The following is a 25,544-nucleotide window of genomic DNA, read 5'->3' on the forward strand; positions in this document are numbered from 1 at the left end:
GCCAGAAAATTTTTTTTTTTTTTTTTTTTTTGAGACAGAATCTCGCTCTGTGGCCCAGGCTGGAGTGCGGTGGCATGATCTCGGCTCACTGCAAACTCCGTCTCCCGGGTTCACACCATTCTCCTGCCTCAGCCTCCTGAGTAGCTGGGACTACAGGTGCCTGCCACCGCGCCCAGCTAATTTTTTGTATTTTTAGTAGAGATGGGTTTCACCGTGGTCTTGATCTCCTGACCTCGTGATCCACCCACCTCAGCCTCCCGTAGTGCTGGGATTACAGGTGTTAGCCACCGTGCCTGGGCTTTTTTTTTTTTTTTTTTTTTTTGAGACAGGGTCTGTCTCTGTCACCCAGGCTGAGTGGTACAAAGGCTCACTACAGTGGTACAAGGGCTTACTGCAACCTCTACCTCCAGGGATCAAGCCATTCTCCCATCTCAGCCTCCCAGGTAGCTGGGACTACGGGTGTGTACCACCATGCTCAGATTATTTTTGTATTTTTTGTAGAGATGGGGTTTCACCGGGTTGCCCAGGCTGGCCTCCAACTCCTGGGCTCAAGCAACCTGCCCACCTTGACCTCCCAAAGTGAAAAATCTATTTTTGAAAAGCAAAACTACAAAGCTTATAGATGAAAATATAGAAGAACATATTCATGACCCCAGAATGGAGAAAGAGTTCTTGAACCAGACAAGGACAAAGAAGAAAAGAATTGTACATTTGGCAATGTTAAAAGTAACTTCTGCTCATCAAAAGACACTGTCAAAGTCAAAATACAGAGATGAATCTCTAAATTTAAAAATTTTATTTGGGAAGCAAGAATTACAATTTGAGGTACACACACAGGCTGGGCAGTCTTCAGTATGTCTGAAAAACAGAAGGTTGGAGGTTTTATAAAAGGAGGGGCATTATAAAATGTTAGGTATTGTTTTGAGAATTCACTTTGTTTTGTGTTTTACACAAAACAAAGTTTTAGGGCACTGGCAACCTCCGACTGGCGAGTGTCAGTGAGTAAAAGTAGTCTTGGAGTTGCAGCAGGTGGTATCAGTAGCTATGAGATAAGACTGGCTTCAGGTTGGAGCAGGCGGCCTCAGCAGCCAGGCTGCGGAGTATGACATTCCTGGAGCAGTGCTGCGTGCCCTGGGTGCTTTCTCCCCACCTCTCGACTCTGTTTTAGTTGGGTGTGATGAGAATGACCCAATGCACGTGATCAACTTTCACGACACCGTAAATATGGTAAAAAGACAAGCTACAAACAAAATTATTTGCAGTGTCTGGAACTGACCAATAATTAGTATCCTAAATATATTTTTTAAAGTCCTGTGAATCAATAAGAAAACATCACAGTGGAAAGTATGGGCAAAATACCCAAATACTTCACAAAAGAGGACCTACCCCTGACCAAGCACACAGATCCCTGAAGGGGAGATGAAAGCATTGTAGACTTCACCAGGTTCAAAAAGGCGGAGGATTGGCATAGGCCAGTGCAGGGCAATGAGAGTAGGCTGTGCATAGAAACCCTGCCAGGCTGGTGTTGCCATAGTGCAGAGTGCAAGTGCCAGGGCAGGGCTTGGAGGGGTGGTGAGGGGCTGAGTGGGGGCAGGAAGGGGCTGGGAGGCACAGGCCATGAGCCAGATCAGGTCAATTTCAGCATTTCACTGCCAGTTCTCTGTCAAGGCCCCAGGTTTTGAAAGATGTTGTGTCTACCAGGAGGCATTCATCATCATCATATTCTTTTTGTTTTTTCTATTATTTTAGTTAATTTTTTATACTTTTAAATTGCTATATTTTTATCTTAGTATAGTCTTCATTACCAACCTTGTCTTTTGTTATTGTTTTGAGATGGGATCTCACTCTGTTGCCCAGGCTGGAGTGCACTGGCGCCATCAGGGCTCGCTGCAGCCTCCACCCCCCTGGGCTTTTTTTTTTTCGTTTTGGTTTGTTTTTGTTTTGAGACCGAGTTTCACTCTTGTTACCCAGGCTGGAGTGCAATGTCATAATCTTGGCTCACCACAACCTCTGCCTACCGGGTTCAAGCGATTCTACCGCTTCAGCCTCCCGAGTAGCTGGGATTACAGGCATGCACCATCATGCCTGGCTAATTTTCTATTTTTTACTAGAGATGGGGTTTCTCCATGTTGGTCAGGCTGGTCTCGAACCCCCGACCTCAAGTGATCTGCCCACCTCAGTCTCCCAAAGTGCTGGGATTACAGGCGTGAGTCACCACACCCGGCCCCTGGGCTTGTTTTTAAAGAACATAAAATTGTACCTTACAGTGCACCCTCACCACGGTGTCCCAGGAAGCTGCCACACAAGTTAGCTCTGGCCCTTGGCCTTCTGTCTCTTGCAGGATTCCCAGGTCAGAACACGGGAAATACAAGGTGCTGTACAACTCGCAGCTGCTATTCCGCAGCCGGCTCTATGGGGACCTGGAGGCCATCCTGTACCACGTGCACCTCTTCCAGCCCACGGAGCTGCTGCTGCAGCAGGCGGTGCTTTTCCTGCGAGACACTGAGTGGAGGCAGGTCTTCCAGGCACTGACCAGGTGGGCAGTGGCAGCCCGCATGGGGTCCTGCGCCCCAGCGGAAGGGGCGCTTCTTAGCACTCTGCGCCCAAACAGGCGAGCTGGGGCGTCCAACAACTACATAGTGGCCCCAACAGACGGTGGGGGAAGGAGGGCATCTGCCCAGATGCTGTGACTCTGTAGCGTCTGCAGTTCTTGGGGCATGTCCTAGAATCACCTGAGGAGGGAGTGGCTGGTTAAACCCCATTTTCTAACCTGGGCAACAGAGCAAGACCTCATCTCCACAAAAATTTGTTAATAAAATTGGGAGGCCGAGGGGGGCGGATCACGAGGTCAGGAAATCGAGACCATCCTGGTGAACATGGTGAAACCCCATCTCTACTAAAAATACAAAAAAAAAATTTAGCCGGGCGTGGCGGCGGGCGCCTGTAGTCCCAGCTACTACTGAGGGAGTCTGAGGCAGGAGAATGGCCTGAACCCGGGGGGTGGAGCTCACTGTGAGTGGAGATCACACCACTGCACTCCAGCCTGGGCGACAGAGCAAGACTCGGTCTCAAAAAAAAAAAAAAGTTGTTAATAATTAGCCAGGTGTGGGCTGGGCACAGTGGCTCACACCTGTAATCCTAGCACTTTGGGAGGCTGAGGTGAGAGGATGGCTTGAGCCCAGGAATTTGAGGCAAGCCTAGGCAACATAGTGAGACCCCATCTCTACTAAAAATACAAAAATTAGCCAGGTGTAGTGGCGCACGCCTGTAATCCCAGCTACTTGGGAGACTGAGGCAGGAGAATCTCTTGAACCTGGAAGGCAGAGGTTGCAATGAGCTGAGTTCGAGCCATTGTACCCCAGTCTGGGCGACAGAGTGAGACTCCATCTCAGAAACAAACAAACAAAAACAGGTCGGATTCAGGGGCTCACACCTGTAATCCCAGCACTTTGAGAGGCCAAGGTGGGTGGATCACCTGAGGTCGGGAGTTCGAGACCAGCCTGACCAACATGGAGAAACCCTATCTCTACTAAAAATACAAACTTTGCCAGGCGTGGTGGCGCATGCCTGTAGTCTCAGCTACTCAGGAGGCTGAGGCAGGAGAATTGCTTGAACCTGGGAGGCAGAGGTTGCAGTGAGCTGAGATCACACCACTGCACTCCAGCCTGGGCAACCAGGGTCTCACCATTCCCTCATTGAGCAGCTGCTAGCCCACAATGGCTCTAGGGGAGCTGTGAGCACACCAGTCCCCACTCTCAGGAGGCCACAGTTCAGAAGGAGAGATGACATAAAGAACACAGGTGCCCTGGGACCCAGCAGGGGCATGGAGGAGGGGGCTGCTTCTTTCCCCAGGGCAGGAGAGGCTGCTGTTGAGGAAGGGCCAGGGGATGTTCAGCAGGCGGACAGTTCACTTGCTGCTGGGTGTGGGGCAGGAGGTACAAACCCTGTCTTTATATTTTTAGAGCCAGCAACAGGTCTGGCCCTAGCTAGTGCTCGCTGGATGTATTAATGAAGGAGGCGGAGGAGGCTGGAGAGATAGGAAGGATAAAGATCTTGGTTGGAACCAAGAGGCTTTTCTTTGATTCTGTGGCCCTCATCTTTGGCATATGGGGTGGTGCCACAGCATTTGGGAGGAGGCCAGACCCGGTCCTGCCTGGTAGGTGACAGGAGGTAGCTGCGGGTTCTATGAAGGAAAGAGAAGCACACTTTTTAGGAAGTGCTTACTGCATCCAAGGTAGTTGCATCCATATAGCTTTATTTCTATCTGAGGGTGAGGAAACCATATTCAGAAAGGCTAAGGCTGTCCCAGGATCACTGTGACAGTGAGAGTGAGGGCAGGCATCTACCGCACAGTGGACTTCGGAGGCAGCTGAGACAGTCAGCAGCCAACAGCCATGACCGAGCATGGGTTCTGGACCCAATGCCACTGCACACCAGGCCATGGCAGAAGGCACCTAGGAGGAGGCTTCAGGGCTGGGGAGGTCCTTGAGCTTTGCTGAGGACTCTCTCTCTAGCCTCCTCCTCCTCCTCTATTAGCCAGCCCCCTGAGGCTCCTTGCATGATGTCCTCCTGGTGCGGAAGGCTCTGTGCTCTACATCCCTGATGGGCAGCTGGTGGGGCTGTGTCCCGATGGGGTACGGGAGGAGGGGAATCATGGCTAAGGACACAGGAACACAGCAGCACTCAGAGCAAACCATTGGCAGCCTTTGGCTTCTGGGGGCTGGGGAGAAGATGGAGAAGGAGGCTTTTGCCGGGAGCCCAGGCTCAGCAGACTGGAATGGGAGCTCTTTCATTACAAGCTCCAGGGCCTGGGATCAGCTAAGCAGCCTCTGAGTGTTCATTTCCTGCTGTAGGATGGGAGTGATTACACCTGTCTTGCAAGGTAGGAGAGGTTCAGTGGGGCAGTGGTTCTTTGTTCCAGGATCCACGACATCTGCTATAACAGCACCACCCTCTGGGACGTGATGGTGAGGAACCTGCTGCCCTCCTCTGCTATGATCAAAGACTTGAGCCAAGAGTTTGGGATGCCCCTTTCGCAAGAAGAACTCACAGATGAGAAACGGTTTGCCCTACCACCTCAGCCCGCCCCCAATCTTGAGGACTACCACGGTCGGGACTCCAGCCTCACCTTAGAGATCCACGCCCATCAGGAGAAGTACCTGCAGTGGCGGAGTGCCATGCTGCTGAAGAACAAAGACAAAAAGCACAGTTTCATCCAGGTGGGCCGCCTTCCTCTCCAACTTGGAGCTCCCAGGCCTCACCTGGGAGGTCCAGGTGCCTGCTGAGAGGCACAGGGCATATTCCTGAGTGGGACATTTGCCTCTGGTCCATGCCTGCACTCCTGGCCTGGGTTACCCCACTGGATGGGCAAGAAGTGCAGGAGGTGGGGCTGAGCCATGTCAAAAACCTTCACTCCCAGTCCTAGATAACCTTGTCCTTCCTGGAAGGTGAGAAGGAATGCTATTAGGTGTATTACCTTTATCATGGCCCCCAGAGTTCATTATAGAGAAAGAACTGTGGCACGTGTGTGTGTGTGTGTGTGTGTGTGTGTGTGTGTAAGTAACATGTTGCTTAGGTTGCTCAGGGCATAAGTGTCGTAAGATGTCCAAGCAACATGGGACATAAACTAATCTGCATGACAGAGGGAGAGAATGGGAGACTGAGAAGCTGGTGAGAAGGTAGAAGGCTGGTGCTATGCGGCCTGAATGGCAAGGAGAACCTCGCTCACCCCATGCCAACCAAAAGGACATGAAAACACAAATATCTGTGGTATGACTTGGAGTTGTCTGCTCGTGGTCTGTGTGAAGGCCCTACCATCCCCTGCAATTCTCCAGTTTAAAAACAGAAGTCTCCTAGAAGCTTGTAAGTTTTATATGTGTGCATTCTTTATGAAAACCAAAGAACAGACTTCTTTTATTTTGTTTGAATCTGAGTCTCACTATGTTGCTCAGGCTAGAGTACTATGACTTGATCATGGGTCACTGCAGCCTCCAACTCCTGGGCTCAAGCAGTCCTCCCACCTTGGCCTCCTGAGTAGGCAGGCATGTGCCACCATACCTGGTTAATTTTTTTTTACTTTTTTAAGAGATTGGGTCTTGCTATGTTGCCCAGGCTGGTCTCCAGCTCCTAGGCTCAAGGGATTCTCCTGCCTTGGCCTCCCAAAGTGTTGGGATTACAGGTGTGAGTCACTGTGCCTGGCTGTTTTTTCCATTAGTGTTCAGGTTTTTAGCTTTTTCAAAAGAACCAGTTCTTGGATTTATCAATTCTGCTTTTTCTGTTTTTCTAATTCATTAACTTCAGCTTTTTTTTTATGATACTTTAAAACATACACCTTTCTCCTTTTTTCTATCTTCTCGAGTTGGCTATTTCATTCATTTTTATTTCTCGTTTAATAAAAATATATATATCATTAGAACTTTGGGAGGACGAGGTGGGCAGGTTGCTTAAGCTCAGAAGTTTGAGACCAGCCTGGGCAACATGGCGAAACCGTCTCTACAAAAAATTAGCTGGGCATGGTGGCATGTACCTGTAGTCCTAGCTACTCAGGAGGCTGAGGCTTGAGCCTGGGAAGCACAGGTTGCAGTGAGCCGAGATCACGCCATTACATTCCAGCCTGGATGGCAGAGCGAGACCCTGTCTCAATGCGGGGCACAGTGCCTCATGCCTGTAATCCCAGCATTTTGGGAGGTTGAGGCAGGCAGATCCCTTGAGGCCAGGAGTTCAAGACCAGCCTGGCCAACATGGCAAAACCCCTGTATCTACTAAAAATACAAAAATTAGCTAGATGTGGTGGTGTGCACCTGTAATCTCAGCTACTTGGAAGGCTGAAGCAGGAGAATCACTTGAACCTGGGAGGTAAGGTTGCAGTGAGCTGAGATTGCACCACTGCATTCCAGCACTCAGAGCGACAGAATGAGACCCTGTCTCAAACAAACAAAAAAAGTCAAACAATATTGAGAGTATTTGCAGTCTTCCTTATCCTACCTCTCAGTGCGCTTAAGATATGTACAAGAATATATATTCATTTCATGGGTTAATATAATTTTGTTAATGCCACATAATATGGAAGCATTTTAAATTTATTTTTATTTTTGAGATGGCCTTGCTCTGTTGCCCAGGCTGGAGTGTAGTGGCATGATCTCGGCTCACTGCAGTACCTGCCTCCCAGGCTCAAGCGATTCTCTTGCCTCAACCTCCTGAGTAGCTGGGATTACAGGCACAACCACCATGCCTGGCTAATTTTTGTATTTTTAGTAGAGATTGGGTTTCGCCATGTTGCCCAGGTTGGTCTCGAACTCCTGACCTCTAGTGATCCACCCACCTCGGCCTCCCAAAGAGCTGGGATTACAGGTGTGAGCTACCATGCCCAGCCACAAGGAAGGGTTTTTAAAGATTTTGCAGGGCCAGGCACAGTAGCTCACACCTGTAATCCCAGCACTTTGGGAGGCTGAGGCAGGCGGATCACGAGGTAAGATTGAGACCATCCTGGCGAACACAGTGAAACCCCATCTCTACTAAAAATACGAAAAAATTAGCTGGGTTTGGTGGCAGGTGTCTATAGTCCCAGCTACTCAGGAGGCTGAGGCAGGAGAATGGCGTGAACCTGGGAGGCGGAGGTTGCAGTGAGCCAAGATCGCGCCACTGCACTCTAGCCTGGGCGACAAAGCGAGACTCCGTCTCAAAAAAAATGCAATATTATAGACAATTTTATAATATAGTAGTATACAATTTATTTACTAGCCCCCATCTCTTGTAAATTTGCTGAAATCGCTTGTAAGTATTGTTCCAGCTTTTTAAAAAATCATGTTCCTATTATCTTAGATATGGCTACTCTAAAATGGCTTTAAATTTCCTCTTCATACTATAATAATTGAAACCCACCCATAATTTAATTTTTTCACATTTTTACACCTTGAGATACAATTTACATACCATAAAATTCACTCATTATAAGTATATATAAATAGTTTTTAGTAAATTTATAGTTATAACACCATCATCACAATCCAGTTTTAGAACATTTCCATCCCCACAAAAAGTATTCTCATGCTAGTTTACAGTCAATCTCTGCTCCATTCTTAGTCCCACATAACCACTGATCTGCTTTCTGTCTTGATAGATTTGCCTTGTCTGAATATTTCAGGTAATTGGAACCATATAATTATGTAAATTTTTGTGTCTGGCTTCTTTCACTGAGCATAAAGTTTCTGAGGGTCATCCATGTTCCTGAATATATCAGCAGTATGTTCCTTTTTTATTGCTGAATATTCTTCCATTGAATTGATGTACCATATTTATCCATTCACCACTTTTTGAAATTACTATTATTTCTTGCTTGGGGCTATTATAAATATTGCTTCTATGAACATTTGCATACAAATCATTATGTGAAAATATGTTTTCATTTCTCTTGGGTAGAACCTAGGAGTGGAATTGCTGTCATATAGGTAGGTTTATATTTATGATTTTAAGAAATTACATTGTAAGAAAAGCAGTTTTTACAGTGTAGTTGCACAATCTTAACATCCCTACCAGCAATGCAAGAGGGTTCTAGTTTCTCCACATTCATACAAACACTTCTTATCAGTCCTTTTGATTATAGCCATTCTAGTGTGTATCTCATGATTTTAATTTGCATTTTATAATAACTGACGATGTTAGATATCTTTTAACGTGCTTATTAGGAATTAATAAAGCTCCTTTGATGTAATCTATATTTGTATCTTTTTGAATTAATCTCTTTTTTCAAATTGAGACAGGGTCTCACTATGTTACCCAGGCTGATCTTGAACCCTTTGGGCTCAGGCAATCCTCCCACCTTGGCTTCCTGAAGTGCTGGGATTACAATTATGAGCCACCATGCCTGGTCCTCTGTTTGTATCATTTATCCATTTTAAAATCAAGTTGTCTATTTATTGTTGAGTTGTTATATATTCTGGATACAAGTACTTAATGGGAAATATGATTTGCAAATATTTTCTCCATATTTGTGGCTTGTCTTTTTTTCTTAATGGTGTAAGAAAAAACTTTTGAAGTATAAAAGCTTTTAATTTTGATAAATTCCAATTTATGTTTTTTCTTTTAGCAATCATGCTTTTGGTGTTATAGCTAAGGACTCTGCTTAAAGTTACAAAGATCATTTCATATCCTTTCTCTTACACTTACTCTTAACTCGCACATTTAGATCTGTAAACCATTTTTTTGAGGTCCAATGTAAGGGTCTAAATTAATCTTTTTGCATATGGATATCCAGTTGTCCTCACATCATTTCTTGCAAAGACTAGCTATTCCCCCATTGGATTGACTTAGCACCTTTGTCAAGAATTGACCATAAATGTAAGAGTTTATATCTGAGTTCTAAACTATGTTCCATTAACTTATATGCCTCTCCATATACCAGCAACACATTGTCTTGATGACTTTAATTATAGTTAGTTAGTTGGATTTTGTAAGTTCTTTAACTTTGTTCTTTTCCAAATTGCTTTGACTACTTTGGGTCCTTTGCATTTCCACATATATTTTAAGATCAGCTTGCCAATTTTTGTAAAAAATTCTATAGGAATTTCATGGGGATTTAATTTATTTATTTATTTTCGAGATGGAGTCTCCCTCTGTCGCCCAGGCTGGAGTGCAGTGGTGTGATCTTGGCTCACTGCAAGCTCGGCCTCCCGGGTTCATGCCATTCTCCTGCCTCAGCCTCCCAAGTAGCTGGGACTACATGCACCCGCCACCACACCTGGCTAATTTTTTTTTTTTGGTAGAGACGGGGTTTCACCGTGTTAGCCAGGATGGTGTTGATCTCCTGACCTTGTGATCCGCCCGTCTCAGCCTCCCAAAGTGCTGGGATTACAGGCGTGAACCACCATGCCCGGTAGGGATTTTACTGAATCTGTAGATTGATTTGGGAAATACTGCCAACTTAGCAATTTTGGGGTTGCCAATTTATGAACATGTAATGTCTCCGCTGTTATTTAGGTGTTCAGTTTTCCTCAGCAATTTCTGTAGTTCTCAATGTGCAACTCTTGCACTTCTTTCGTGAAATTAATGGTGCTATGAATTGAATTACTTTCTGTATTGTTTCCATAATATAGAAATAGAATTAATTTTTGTACATTGATCTGGTATCCTACAACCTTTTGAACTGGATCACGTCATCTGTGAAGAAAGGTCATTTTCCTTTCCAATCTGGATACTCTTCCTTCCTTCCTTTCCTTCTGCCTGGGCTGTCATAAGCTCGGAGGTTCAAACAACAGAAAATTATTTCCTCACTATTCTGGAGGCTGGAACGTCTAAAACTAAGAGTCTGGCAAGGTTGGTTTAATTCTGAGGCCTTTTCTCTTGGCTTGTAGGTGGCCACCATCTTGCTGTGTACTCCTGATCTCTTTGTTGTGTGTGAATGGAGAGAAAGGAGAGATCTCTAATGTCTCTCTCTCTCTTTTTTTTTTAAGACAGAGTCTCACTCTGTTGCCAAGCTGGGGTGCAGTGGCGCAGAGGCGCAATCTTGGCTCACTGCAATCTCCGCCTCCTGGGTTCAAGCCATTCTCCTGCCTCAGCCTCCCGAGTAGCGGGGATGACAAGCACACACCACCACACCCAGCTAATTTTTGTATTTTTAGTAGAGATAGGGTTTTGCCATGTTGGCCACACTGGTCTCGATCTCCTGACCTTGTGATCCGCCCGCCTTGGCCTACCAAAGTGCTGGGATTACAGGTGTGAGCCACCTCGCCCATCCTCTGATGTCTCTTCTTACAAAGACACTAATCCTATCAGATCTGGGCCCAACCTTATGACCTCATTTAACCTTAATTACTTCCCTACTCCAAATAGAGCCAGGCTGGGGGTTAGAGCTTCAATAGAGGAATTTGAGTGTGAAGACATTCAGTCCATAACACTTGCTTTCCTCACTCTTTTCTTCCTTCTCTTTGTCTTTCCCTCTGTTTCTCCCTTTGCATTGTCTAGAATGTCTGGTATAAAGTGCAGTGTTGAAGAGGAGTGGTGAGAGCAGACATGCCTGCCTTGCTTGTCATCTTGGGGAGAAAGTATTCAGGCTTTTACCATTAAGTTGGACATTAACTGCAGATTTTTGAGAGATGCCCTTTATCAGGTCAAGGAAGTTCCCTTCTAATCTTAGTTTGTTGAGAGTTCAGTATGAATAGGTGGTGGATATTTGTTAAATAATTTTTCCACATTATATATACATGTTTTCACAATATATGCATTTTAAAAATTAAATTGTGAAAATTTTGTGAAAATAGATGCATTTAACAAAAAAAAAATGCTTTTGTTGAATGCAAATATTGTGATCATGTGGTTTTTGTTCATTATTAATATGGTATGCTACATTATTTCATATTTGCATGTTAAACCAGCCTTGGATTCCTGGGATAAATCTCACTTCTTCATGTATAATCATCATGCATATGTGGCTAGATTTGGTTTTATGTTCACTGCTCAGGTGAGGTGTACTGGTATTACATTCAGGCTTCTTGTTGTTTTTGAGATGGCATCTTGCCCTGTCACCCAGGCTGGAGTGCAGTGGTGTGATCTCAGCTCACTGCAACCTCTGCCTCCCAGGTTCAAGCAATTCTCCCTGCCTCAGCCTCCTGAGTGGCTGGGACTACAGGTGTGTGCCACCATGCCTGGCTAATTTTTGTACTTTTAGTAGAGACAGGGTTTCACCATATTGTCCAGGCTGGTCTTGAACTCCTGACCTCAGGTGATTCACCTGCCTCAGCCTCCCGAAGTGCTGGGATTACAGGCATGAGCCACCATGCCCAGCCACATTCAGGCTTTAATGTCTCTCTCTCTGAATAATGTTGAGCACCTTTTCACATATGATTGGCTATTTGGATATCTCCTTTTATAAAGTGCTTGTTCAAATGTATATATTTTCTCCATTTAAAATAAATCTAGTTGTATTTTTCTAATTGACAGTGTTTTACTGTTATTCAAATATGAGTTGTTCGATGTGTCTCTTTTCCCAGTCTGTGACTTGTCATTGTTTCAGTGTTCAGAAGTATTTGTGAGTACCAATTAATTTTTCTGTGGTTAGAGTTTTTGGGTATTTTTCCTGGGTTTAGAATTCTAGCTTGGCAGCTATTAACACTTTATTTTATTTATTTATTTATTTTTTTGAGACGGAGTCTCGCTCTGTTGCCCAAACTGGAGTGCAGTGGCCGGATCACAGCTCACTGCAAGCTCCGCCTTTCGGGTTCACGCCATTCTCCTGTCTCAGCCTCCCGAGTAGCTGGGACTATAGGTGCCCGCCACCTCGCCCGGCTAGTTTTTTGTATTTTTTTTTTTTTTTTAGTAGAGACGGGGTTTCGCCGTGTTAGCCAGGATGGTCTTGATCTCCTGACCTTGTGATCCGCCTGTCTTGGCCTCCCAAAGTGCTGGGATTACAGGCTTGAGCCACCGCGCCCGGCCGCTATTAACACTTTAAAGACATCATTCCCTTGTCCTCTGACTTCCATTGTTTCTGTTGGTCAGCTGCCAACCAGTCTTGTTCTTTTGAAGATAATTTGGCTGTCTCTGGCTGCTTAAATTTTTTTTCTTTTCTTTGGTTTTCGGCAGTTTTATTGTGATGCTCATAGGCATGTTTTTCTTTGTATTTAACCTGCCATGGGTTTCTAGAACTTGTTAAATCCGTAGCTTAAGTTTTAAAAGTTCTAAGACAGTATTTCTCTTCAGATATTACTTATATTCATCTTCTCTCCCTCTCCTCCTGGGACTCCAATGTTAGATATTTTCACCATGATCTGCATCTGATATTATTTATACATCTCACACTTTTTATTTTACAGTCTTTTTTTCTCCTTTTTGTCCTTCAATCTGATTATTTTCAACCAATATATCTTCTGATGCAGGGGTCCCCAACCCCCAGGCTATGGACCAGTAGCAGTTTGAGGCCTGTTAGAAACTGGGTGGCACAACAGAAGGTGAGCAGTGGACAAGTGAGCATTACCACCTGAGCTCCACCTCCTGTCACATCAGTGGTGGCATTAGATTCTCATAGGAGGGTGAATGCTATTGTGAACTGAACATGCAAGGGATCTAGGTTGCATGTTCCTTATGAGACTCTAACCAATGCCTGATGAGCTGAGGTGGAACAGTTTCATCCCCAAACCATGCCCATACAACCTTCTCCCACTGGCCGTGGAAAAACTGTTTTCCACGAAACCAGTCCCTGGTGCCAAAAAGGTTGGAGACTGCTGTTTTGCTAAATCACTAATCGTATCCCCTGCTGTGTGTTGGGGTGATCAGACCCAACACCAGGCCGTGGGGGCCACAAAGTCCAGCAGAGTTCTCATTCTCACAAAGGAATGAGACAAGACAAGAGTGCATAAAGTGGGACCAGGGGGCCAATGCTAATACAGAGGCTGTGAAGGCCCCAAGTTCTGGAAGCCCACATTATTTATTGGTGATCAAAGAAGCAGGTGGTGAGGATGTGGGGGTTGAAAGAAAGCAGTGTATCAGCGCATGATCTACAGCTGTGACAGTTTAGCAATTTCTTTGAAGCAAATGGAAAATGTTCTGCTACTTGAGATAATGGCAAACATGTTCTTCTAGTTTAAGATATAATCAGTTGGGTGCAGTGGCTCACACTTGTAATCCCAGCACTTTGGGAGGCCGAGGCAGGTGGATCACCTGAGGTCAGGAGTTCGGGACTAGCCTGACCAACATGGAGAAACCATGCCTCTGCTAAAAATATTACAAAATGAACCGGGCATGGTAGTGCATGACTGTAATCCCAGCTACTTGGGAGGCTGAGGCAGGAGAATCACTTGAACCCAGGGGGCGGAGGTTGTGGTGAGCCGAGATCACGCCATTGCATTCCAGCCTGGGCAACAAGAGCAAAACTCCGTCTCAAAAAAAAAAAAAAAAGATACAATCGATCTATGAGCCTGGGAGTGCTAGAAGCAAGGAGCCAGCAAGTCTAGACACACTCCAGAGGCCACGAGGGGTTTTATGCCCTGAGCCCTGGATTCCATCCAAGCCACGAGGAGTTTTTTTTTTTTTTTTTTTTTTTTTGAGATGGAGTCTCGCTCTGTCGCCCAGGCTGGAGTGCAGTGGTGCGATCTCAGCTTACTGCAAGCTCCACTGCCTCCTGGGTTCACACCATTCTCCAGCCTCAGCCTCCCCAGAAGCTGGGACTATGGGCGCCTGCCACCACACCCGGCTAATTTTTTTGTATTTTTAGTAGAGATGGGGTTTCACCGTGTTCGCCAGGATCTCCTGACCTCGTGATCCGCCCGCCTCAGCCTCCCAAAGTGCTGGCTGGGATTACAGGCATGAGCCACCACACCTGGCGCCATGAGGAGTTTTATGCCCTGGGCTCAGACTGTGGTGTGGCAGGGCTGCCTTCCACCCTTTAGCACAGAGCTTGGTGTTCCAAAGGCCATGAGGGGTTTTAGACCCTGGACCCCAGGCATGTTCCAAGACTCTTTTACAATATATCAGACATGCAAGTCCAGCCTCAGCTTTTTTCCCAACACTCAGCTTTTCCCCAACATGCCCCCTTTTCTTTTTTGTAAAACCACCACAGCTATCATTGCTTGTTCTTGATGGCAGCTTTCTCTCCAGAGGTGGCTTCTGCATCTGCAGACTAAAAGGAGACAGCACAAACACATAATTATTAGAACAAAATCTGCAAGTGTAGAGCTTTCAATGGCCTTCATTTAAGAGGATTGTGGACAACCCATTGGCTGTCTTGTTCAAAATATCAGTTCCAGGGAGCAGGGCTAAGTGAGCCTGACAGGCTTCAAAAATCTACTCTTTTAGTTTTACAATATCAAGGATGAGATTTTCATCTTTGCCCTCCAGAATGCATTTAAGAGTAACATTCCCTATTGCTAGCATAAAAGGTGGCTGAACACAACTTTGAATCCAAAAGGTCCTCTTTTGTTTTANCTTTTAGTTTTACAATATCAAGGATGAGATTTTCATCTTTGCCCTCCAGAATGCATTTAAGAGTAACATTCCCTATTGCTAGCATAAAAGGTGGCTGAACACAACTTTGAATCCAAAAGGTCCTCTTTTTGTTTTTATTTTTTTATTATTTTTTTGTTGTTGTTGAGACGGAGTCTTGCTCTGTCGCCCGGGCTGGAGTGCAGTGGCCAGATCTCAGCTCACTGCAAGCTCCGCCTCCCGGGTTCATGCCATTCTCCTGCCTCAGCCTCTGGAGTAGCTGGGACTACAGGCGCCCGCCACCTCGCCTGGCTAGTTTTTTGTATTTTTAGTAGAGATGGGGTTTCACCGTGTTAGCCAGGATGGTCTCGATCTCCTGACCTCGTGATCCGCCCGTCTCAGCCTCCCAAAGTGCTGGGATTACAGGCTTGAGCCACCGCGCCCGGCTCTCTTTTTGTTTTTAAATTAATTGAGCAAGGCAATTGCAGGCTGTGCCACCCTTAATTGCCGGTTGGTGATTCAGCTTCATTTTTCTTAGCCCTCATTCAAAATGCAGTCACTCTGGTTTGAATGCTTCTTACGTATTTCTCCTTTCCCTTTTACAAGAGGACCCTTAATCCTAAGGGTTGCAGAAGGATGAAGGTCCGTCTTCTGCAACTTCTTCATGCTGAATAGGGACGATGATATTCCTGCCTATTAGGGTCTCTTGTATTCAGGGTAGAGAGGAGCTCAGTCAGAAAGCATTGGTCCGTTAAGCATCTATTGTACCTCTGAGTTCCAGCAAAAGGTGAAACCCTGGTGCTCCAGCAGTTTCTCAGCTTCCTGTGTGGTTTTCTTGATCTGTCCCCATGTTATGGGGGTTGACGTCAGTGTGATTCCAGTCGGTCCTTGTTCCATCTTTGCATTCAGATTCAACTGGCTCATGGCTCGTACTGGGGGAACCCGGTCCATGGTTGGGATCCATGGGTCCCTCCCGTCTCCTGTTCCATGGTCGTACACATCTTGAGGGCACCCATACGGTTTGTTCATGTCCTGCAAAAACACAAGCATACCCTCAACCCCACGTTAGTAAACTAGTGAAACAGAAGCAAAAACTTTTGTTGCCATAGCTGGGAGGCATACCATTGCTGAAGCATTTGTTCTACAAGCTGTAACTCAGCTTCTGCCTCTTTGGTTAATTACTATGGGGTAAAACTTTCCACTGATAATGAGAAACAGGCCCCTTCTAACAGAAGGCACAGAGAAAGCAAATTGAGGCTTATCCTTCTTGTGCAACAGTATAGCAAAAAAGCAATCTTTAAACCTTCAATTTGTACTGTACAGGTGGGTCCACTAGATGCTGTGGCTCATAACAGATCTTCAGATGTTTGGTGGGCACCGCATTGTTGCAATAAGTCTCTACCCCATAAATTGACAGGAATAGGTGTAATAATAGGTTGAATTGTTCCTTCCTGGCCATCCGGCCCTTGACATGGTAAAATCAAGGAACTTCGAAAAACTTCTGAAGCAGTCCCTATGCCAACAATACCCATGGAAGTCTTTTGTTTGGGCCAGTGTTGGGGCCATTGATTTAAAGCTGTAATAGAGACATCAGCTCCAGTATCTACTAGTCCTTCCAAAATCCTTTCTCTGAATAGTTACTGTACAAATAGGTCTTCTGTCAGACACTTGATTAACCCAATATACAGCCTTTCCTGCTGGATTAGTACTACCAAAGCCTGTTCTTTTCATTGTGCTGCTTCCTAGTTTTGTGTAAGGTAACAACAATAACTAAGCAATTCTTTCTCCTGGGGAGGCAGACCATGGAGTTGAAGAACTAATAACTAATTGAATTTCTTTTTTTTTTTTTTTTTTTTTTTTTTTNTCTGCCTCCTGGGTTCACGCCATTCTTCTGCCTCAGCCTCTCTAAGAGCTGGGACTACAGGTACCCACCACCATGTCCGAATAATTTTTTTGTATTTTTAGTAGAGACGGGGTTTCACCGTGTTAGCCAGGATGGTCTCGATCTCCATACCTCGTGATCCGCCCACCTCGGCCTCCCAAAGTGCTGGGATTACAGGCGTGAGCCACCATGCCCAGCCAACTGATTGAATTTCTCTGGTATAATCAGAGTCAATTATTCCCATATGCACAGTGACACCTCTTAAACTAGACCAAGTAATAGACCGACTGTTCCTGAAGGTAAGGGTCCCCTGATGCCTGTGGGGACCTTCTTTGGTGGCTCCCCAGGAAGTAAGGAGATGGGAATTGTGCTGCAGAGGTCTATAGCAGCACTGCCTACTGTGGCAGGGGACAATTGTATGTTTGTAAGGGCACTGGCTGTGCCGGATATGCCTCGGTTTGTTGAGGGACCTGAGGCGGGCCCCTCTTCCCGTTTCCCGAAAGAGGTTGTCCATCTTTGCTAAATTTAGAGTGACACTGATTTGCCCAGTGATTGCCTTTCTTACACTGGGGGCATACACCGGGCCTTTTCTGTTGATTGATGGTAGTTTTTGCCTTTTGATTTCCTTTTCTACATTCCTTTTTTGTGTGTCCAAATTGCCCACAATTGAAATAAGAGCCTGAGAAACGGGGCATATTCTTTCCTGCTTTCAATCCAGCCATAGCCTGAGCTAAAGGAGTAGCCTTATGTAAGTTACCCCCAATGCCATCACAAGCCTTAATATATTCAGCTAAATGAGGCTTCCCTGTCAGGGGTCTAATAGCAGTTTGACACTGCATTAGCATTATTGTATGTAGGAAGCTGTATTGCAACATCCTGAGCTGTTCATCAGTTATGGTTTTATACACAGCCTCTTGGAGCCGAGCAATAAAATCAATATATGGTTCTTTAGGTCCCTGTCGGACAGAACTCAAAGAAGGATATTTTTCCCTGTAACATTTATCCTTTCCCATGCCCGTAAGCACAGAGTGTGCAACTGAACAATGGCGACATCCTCCAGTACTGATTGATTTTCTAATCAACCCCAATTAGGGCCAATTCCCATGAACTGTTCAAAGGAAACAGGCACAGGTGGCTTCACTTGTTTTCCCTTGCCTGAGTCTGAGCTTCATCAGCCCACCAAGTTTTAAACTGTAAATACTGAGATGGAGTGAGAACAGATTTTGTTAAAGTATCCCAATCATACGGTATTAACTTATTATCAAGAGCCACATTTTTAAATAAAGTTTGCACAAAAGGAGAATTTGGCCCATATTGACTAATGGCTTCCTTAAATTTCTTTAATAACTTATAAAGAAAAGTGGTCCAATTGGCTATATTCTGTCCTCCTTCCTGGGTTATAGTAACCGGAAATTGCCATGTTTCAAGGTCTCCCTCAGCTCTAGCTTTTTGAATAGAATTTTGTATAGCACCACCAATTGCTCCAGGTTTTAATGTTGTAACTACAGGAGCAGTAAGTTTTTCATTAAGGGGAGAGGGAGGAGGTGGCCATTCACTTAATTCAGCAGGCAGAGCCGACAAGCTAGTAAAATATACCTTTTTCAGTTTCTCCTTCTTTTCATAAACCTCTTCTGGTTTTTTGCTCCTCACATTCAGAATCTGAAGTTAGTTTTTCGCACTCGTCCTCCTCTTCCTCATCTGAATCTGCCCTGTTTGAAATGGCTCAAGAGCTGCCTTTATTAGCGCCCACATTGACCAAATGGAAACTGGAATTGTTGCTCCATCTTTATATCCCTTTTTAAAATCTCTGCCAATTCTCTCCCATTCATCCAACTCCATAGTCCCTTGTTCCAGAAACCATGGGCAAAACTGTTCTACTGTACTAAAGAGTGGTAACAAATTCTGAGTACTAACTTTCACTCCCCCTCTTCGTAATAAATGCCTTAAGAAATTCAAATAAGCAGAATGTTTGCTTTCACTTTGTCCCATTGTTACCCTGGTTCTTCTGAGCCCTCAGCTTTCCTGAGCTTCTTTCAGTCATCCTTAGGTGTCCTCTGATGATGCATCTTCTGCTTTCACACATCTAGCATTCCTTCGCCGGGGTCTTCATCACCTCACATTGGGCACCAGGAATGTTGGGGTGATCAGACCCAACACCAGGCGTTGGGGGCTAGGAAATCCGGCAGAGTCAAAGGAATGAGACCAGAGTGCATAAAATGGGACCAGGGGCCAACACTAGTATGGAGGCTGTGAAGGCCCTGAGCTCTGGAAGCCTACACTACTTACTGGTGGTCAAAGCAGATGGTGAGGATGTGGGGTTTGAAAGAAAGCAGTGTATCAAGTGCATGATCTACAGCTGTGACGGTTTAGCATTTCCTCTGAAGCATATGGAACATGTTCTGCTACTTAAGATAATGGGAAACATGTTCTTCTAGTTTAAGATACAATCAATCTATGAGCCTGAGAGTGCTAGAAGCAAGGTGCCAGCAAGTCTAGACACATTAAAGCGGCCACGAGGGGTTTTATGACCTGAGCCCTGGATTCCATCCAAGATGTGCCCGCGTGGCTTGTGCCCTGGGTTTACATTGTGGTGCAGCAGGGCAGCCTTCCACCCTTTGGCACAGAGCTTGGTGATCCAAAGGCCACAAGGGGTTTTAGACCCTGGATCCCAGACATGTTCCAAGACTCTTTTACATTATGTCAGACATGCAAGCCCTGTCTCAGCCTTTTTCCCCAACATTCAGCTTTTCCCCAACACTGTGTCCAAGCTGCAATTAAACCCATCTACTGGATCTTAACTTTAATGATTTCTTCAATTCTATGATTTCCATTTACTTTTCCTATAGGTTCCAGGTGTCTGGTGAAATTCTCATTTTCATTTATTTTGATTAATCATAATTATTATTATTTTTTCTTGAGATGGAGTCTCGCTCTGTCGCCCAGGCTAGAGTCCAGTTGGCTCACTGCAACCTCTGCCTCCTGGGTTCAAGCAATTCTCCCTGCCTCAGCCTTCCAAGTAGCTGGGACTACAGGTACCTACCACCACGCCCAGCTAATTTCTGTATATTTAGTAGAAACAGGGTCTCACCATGTTGGTTAGGCTGGTCTCTAACTCCTCACCTCAGGTGATTCACCCACCTCGGCCTCCCCAAGTGCTGCGATTACAGGCATGAGCCACCATGTCCAGACTAGTTTAATGTTCTTGTCTGATACTTCCAATATCTGGATTACCTGGGGTCTGTTTCTATTGTCTCTCTTTTTTCTTGTTTTCCATCTTTTCATCATGTTTCCTGGCATGTCTGTTATTTTTTGTTAAATGGTAAAGAGTGTATTGAAAACTGTAGAGACTCTTGATGTCTTATTCCAGAGATGATACAGCAGGAGACAGAGGACAGATAAATCTCCTTAATCAGAGTCAGGCTTGCCCTTACTCCTAAAGCACAGATTTTCTGAATTCTAAACTGGAGGCCTAGAGGTACCAGGGCCCTTCCTCCTTGGCACAATTTCCAATTTTGAAATCCAATTTTGTTTCCCTAGCAATGCAACATTTTCCAAAATACATTCTTAGCTTCTTTTTCTGCTTACGTTCTTATTTCTGCCTTATCCATGTGCAACTTAGTAGTCAGTAAATCCCTTGAGAAAAAACTGCAAAAAGAAAATGGAACCACCATTATTTCCCTTTTCTCCAAATTCTTGGCCTCTCAAATCCTGGTTGCCTTGGTTGCTCTCCAGTGATGTTAGATAGATGTCTGTTTCTTCTTGTAATCCTGTCAGTTGTTTCTTAATATATTTTCAGACTATACTGCTAGGTGCATATATATTTACAAGTTATACCTTTTTGTTGTCCTCAATATACAATATCCTTTTGCCCCTTTTGATAGATTTTTAACTTGAATTGTTTCAGCAGATATTAAGAATGCCACACAGCTTTTTTGTCTTTGTTTTCTGATGCTTTTTGCCTAGCGTATATGCTGTCTCCCTTTAGCTGTCAAACCTGTATCTTTGTGTTGAAAGTTTTACAGATAGCATATTGTTAGCTTTAAAAAAAAAAAAATCCAGGCTGGGTGTGGTGGCTCACACCTGTAATCCCAGCACTTTGGGAGGCTAAAGTGGGTGGATCTCTTGAGGTCAGGCGTTCAAGACCGGCCTGAACATGGTGAAATCCCATCTCTACTAAAAATACGAAATTAGCCAGGCATGGTGGCACACGCCTGTAATCCCAGCTACTTAGGAGGCTGAGGCAGGACAATCACTTCATCTTGGAAGGCGGAGGTTGTAGTGAGCCAAGATCGCGCCATTCCACTCCAGCCTGGGCAACAACAGCGAAACTCTGTCTCAAAAAAAAAAAAAAATCCAATCTGAGATTCTTTAATTGGCAAGCTTAACACTAATTACTGTTAGATGAGGCATTTTTGCCACCTAATCTACTTTTAAACCCTCCATTCCTGTGTTCTTTGGGTAGATCAAGTTTTCTTCTGTGGACTTAAGTTATACATTCTATCTTTGCTTTTAAGGTGGTTATCCTGAAGACCATATGGTTAGGCATTCCTACTGAACTGTTAAACTCATAATTGTTAAACTCATAAAACTATATTCCCTTTGTAAGACAAATAGTACATTCTCATCCCTCTTATCTCATCTCCTACCCACACAACACCATCCCTTTTATAGTCTCTAGAATTTCAGTTTCAGGCTCTGAAATTTTACTTTTTCCTAGTCCTTTTAAGACAACTTTACTAGGATACTGGACATTACTTGCTAACCTTGAATCCTCCTGCATGTTCCTCCTCCATTTTGAATTTTCTCCCATGACTTTTGTTTGTTTTTCTGAGACGAAGTCTCGCTCTGTCACTCAGGCTAGAGTAGAGCGGCATGATCTCAGCTCAATGCAACCTCCACCTCCTGGGTTCAAGCAATTCTTCTGCCTCAGCTTCCCAAGTAACTGGGACTATAGGCATGTGCCACCATGCCCAGCTAATTTTTGTATTTTTTAGAATGGAAAGGGTTTCACTATGTTGGCCAAGCTGGTCTCGAACTCCTGACCTCAGATGATCTGCCTGCCTCAGCCTCCCAAAGTACTGGGATTACAGGCATAAGCCATCACACCCGGCCCCAAGAGTTTTTAAAGGAGGGTTTCGTATAAAACCTAAGGCCTTGTAAACCTAAGCATATGCCCTCACAATTACACAGGTTGCCTGGATATGAAATTCTAGGTTGAAGTTAATTTACCTTGTTGCTGTTGTGGATCTGATCACAAGTGATACTTTTTTCTTTACAGGTGGCCTGCTCTTTTCCTCTAGAAGCTTTGAGAGTTTATCTTTGTATTTGTTTGCTTAAATCCCACTAATAACAGTGTACCCAGGCTTGGAAGTTTTGTCTTTTCTGACATTCATTATTTCTTCAAATTTTCTTGTTCTTTTCCCCTCCTTTTGGGACTTCTGTTATTGGGATGTTATTTCCATCCTCTATGCTCAGTTTCTAATTTTATCTTTTTATACAGGACTACTTTCTGACAGCATATCTCAAGTGGATCTTCCAGTTCATTCATTCGTTCTACAACAGTATCATTTCTGCAATATATCTTTCTCTTGTCTTCTATTTCAACTATTTTCATACTCAATACTTTTCCTTTTAATCTTACTTCTGCTTCATATTGCTATCTTCACTCTTATTTTAAAATAATTTATGTTAAATTCTTAGCCCATCTTTTCCAATAATTTAGCTTCAGTTGTTCAGTCTGTGGCCTTTTTTTAATACTGTTACGTACTTCTCTAGCATCGACTTTTGCTCTGAGTCCAAATTATCCTGCAGGTGTCACCCCTTGGCAGAGAATCTCAGGCACCCAGAAGAACTATGGAACACTGTTTGCTTTCCCTCTAACAAGCATTAGGTCAGAATTTCAACTTCAAATTGTAAGAAAGGAGTAACATGGAAAGAAGAATCTGTCCCCCTAGGTTGTAATTCACCAATTCTAGGATTTGGAAGGAGCAGGGACTTCTAGGAATGGCAGACTGAGAAACTCAGATCAACTCCCCACCTAAGGACAACTAAAAAAACTGGACCCATCAAGAAATATTGATTGAAGTTTTGTGTGGGCCATGACAGGATCCTTGCTTTACATGGCATCCCTAGTATAATCTTCTCGCAGGTGCTCCAAAGTCTGAGGACCTAGACCTGTCTTTGCCTTGCATCCCTGTTGCCTAGACAGTCTGTTCTTTCATGTGTGTGAATCGCAGATTTTGTCCTCCCCTTATTATTCTGTATTCTTGTGCAGAAATTCCTCAAAGATTCCAAAGTCAAGCCACTGTATTTGAGCTAAGGTCACCATCTTGTGCTAAAAAAATTTTTCAAGGTAAAAGATGGTATTTTGCTGAAGATTACTGTGAAATATGCATATGAAACACTGCACAGTGCCCAACAATTTAGAGTGGTAACTTTTCCCAGTTCTCCCTTGTTTTGGGTCCCAGCCACCTATCCCCCCAGCCTTCTGTGTTGTCTTTTATCTCCTTCCACATTTCTATTTTCATTCACAAAGGAAGCCAACAGACCATCTTATTTCTCTCTGTTCAGGGAAGAATTCCCATTTCCATACTGGGCCTGCTGGAGAGAATGAGGGTCATACTCCTTACGCACACTTGACAGTTAACCACGGTCAAGGACGGCAGTCCTTGCTGCTTTAGGTTGTAATATCCCGTCCACACTCTCCTACTTCTGACCATGTGAGACAGAAATTGTCTTTATCACAAGCTGGCTGGGAGATGAGTGGCCAGATAATGTGTGTTCCAGTTACAGTGATCTCAGGGGTCTCAATTTTTTGGTCCTCTTAAATTCCATTTTGGATAGTGAGAGGTTGGACTAGTGGCCCTTTGCCCTGGTTCTACGATGAAATAACAGCACCAGTATTGAGGAATCAATCAATACCTGCACCACAGCTATGTCCCAGAGATCATCTCACTGCCTATGAGCTGGCAGTTGGGGGCGAGGATGACCTGGTGTGGGTAGTGACTGGTGTCTCTTTCTTCAGAAAAATATCACAGAAGCCTACCAGGTCAGCAAGAAGCCTCCAAAGTCCGTGGCGAAGGTGATTAGAATTTCAGCCCCTGCCAACAAGGCCATCTACAACTATAGTATCCACACCATGAATTCTACAGAGCTTGCCAAGAAAGAGCTGTATCAAGAGATGGCCAAGGTGAGAGACCCAGACAGGATGATGGCAGCTTGCAAATCCCATGAATTCTTTCCTCTGACCACACCTGCCTGGAGGTCAGTGGGGGATCTCAGGTGTACAGATGAAAGCCAATCATGCTAGGGGAAGTAGACAAGGCTCAGATGTTGAGAGGTGTTCTCTTCCGCACTAAATGAGAATCCACCACACTGAGGGTGAGCCCGAGATCCTCAATGGAAGCTCAGATGTACATGAAGGAGAACAACTGTAGCATCCTTACCTCTGGGGTACACTTTATGATTGCTGCTTATGAAGGCAGCTACCAACAGAAGGGAAAGCCATGGTTTAGGCTTCCAGCACACATTAACTTTAGGAAACGGCTTCTCTCATCAAAGGGGACAATAATATGACCCTTACAGGGCTGCTGCACAGTCATTTCCTCTCAATGCACTATTTACGTTGTCAGGAACTATGATTATGCCCCCAGCTGTTTCTGATTCCTACAAGAAATCCAAGATTGCTATCAGCCCTTCTACCCCAACCTGTCTGCCCCCATTTCTAGGAGCCAAGAAAGAGATTCACGTACTCACAGGATTACCTCTCAGCCATGGTGGAGCCCCTGGACTTGAAGGAAGAGGAGAAGAAAGCCCAGAAGAAATCCCGCCAAGCCTGGCTCACAGCCAGGGGATTCCAAGTGACAGGTCTTCAGAGCAACACTGAAGGCAGCTTTCAGGATCTCAAGCTGCCACCCATCAAAGAGCTGAATGAGGTCCACAGGGAAGAGCAGGGTCTCAGGTGGGGTGTCCATAGGGACCTTTCTCCTGATTTACTTACTCCCCCAATTTAGGAGTGGAAGGAAAACTCCCTGTTTGCTAACGTACTGGAGCCTGTGTTGGATCGAGACCGGTGGAGCTGGGACAGGCACCACGTGGACTTTGATCTGTACAAGAAGCCACCACCTTTCCTCAAGCTGCCCCCTTCGCCCGCACCAGCTCCTATAACAGGTAACAGGCAAAGCTTTGCCAAGCTGGGCCTCCTGATGCCGTGGGCAGGCAGGAGCTCTTTGCCACTCTGCATCTTCAGTGGTACCCATTTTGTTTACGCTATCAACCAAACTTTCTATGCTAAAAAAATCAAGATGCAGAACGGGTCTGATAGAAGAGATTGAATGTTGGGCTGGAACTCAGACCAGGATTCTAGTCCGAAGTGTGACATTTGTGTGACTTCAGGCAAATCCCTTCATGCCCTGGGCCTGGTTTTTTGGCTATAAAGTGGGAAAGTTGGAAGACAGGTCTAAAGGCTTCCTGAGCTTCAACACTATTACCCATGACTGATCTCTAGGTGTCCAGCCAAGAGCTGGAGGCAGAGGCTCTGGGCTTCACTGGGACCTGCCAGCTGCAAAGATACTGACAGTTCTTCCTGTGGGGGAAAGGCGGAGGCAGGAAACATAGGTCTTCCTACACCAGTCCCTCCAAGTCCTCTTCCTCTTTATCCCTGCTTATGAAAATTGATCTCAGGATCATCTAGAGGTTAATATAGAATCCAAACTTGTCGGTTAACAGAGCCAGAACCTTTGTTCAGGGAGAACGA

The 25,544-nt window shown here is 45.0% G+C and overlaps 1 protein-coding gene across 2 annotated transcripts in view; it reads left to right on the forward strand.

Moving 5' to 3' along the window:
• Positions 1-25,544, forward strand: part of CFAP92 (cilia and flagella associated protein 92 (putative)) — an 86,944-nt gene that overhangs the window by 57,021 nt on the left and 4,379 nt on the right. For both annotated transcript variants that reach the window (XM_017885024.1, XM_017885025.1), the window contains 5 exons: positions 2,342-2,536; positions 4,922-5,219; positions 23,814-23,978; positions 24,517-24,723; positions 24,802-24,958. In XM_017885024.1, the coding sequence (XP_017740513.1) occupies positions 2,342-2,536; positions 4,922-5,219; positions 23,814-23,978; positions 24,517-24,723; positions 24,802-24,958 (1,022 nt within the window). The remainder of the gene's footprint in view (positions 1-2,341; positions 2,537-4,921; positions 5,220-23,813; positions 23,979-24,516; positions 24,724-24,801; positions 24,959-25,544) is intronic.

Source organism: Rhinopithecus bieti, unplaced genomic scaffold (genome assembly GCF_001698545.2).
Source record: "Rhinopithecus bieti isolate Rb0 unplaced genomic scaffold, ASM169854v2 scaffold_13262, whole genome shotgun sequence".
Taxonomy (NCBI): Eukaryota; Metazoa; Chordata; class Mammalia; order Primates; family Cercopithecidae; genus Rhinopithecus; species Rhinopithecus bieti.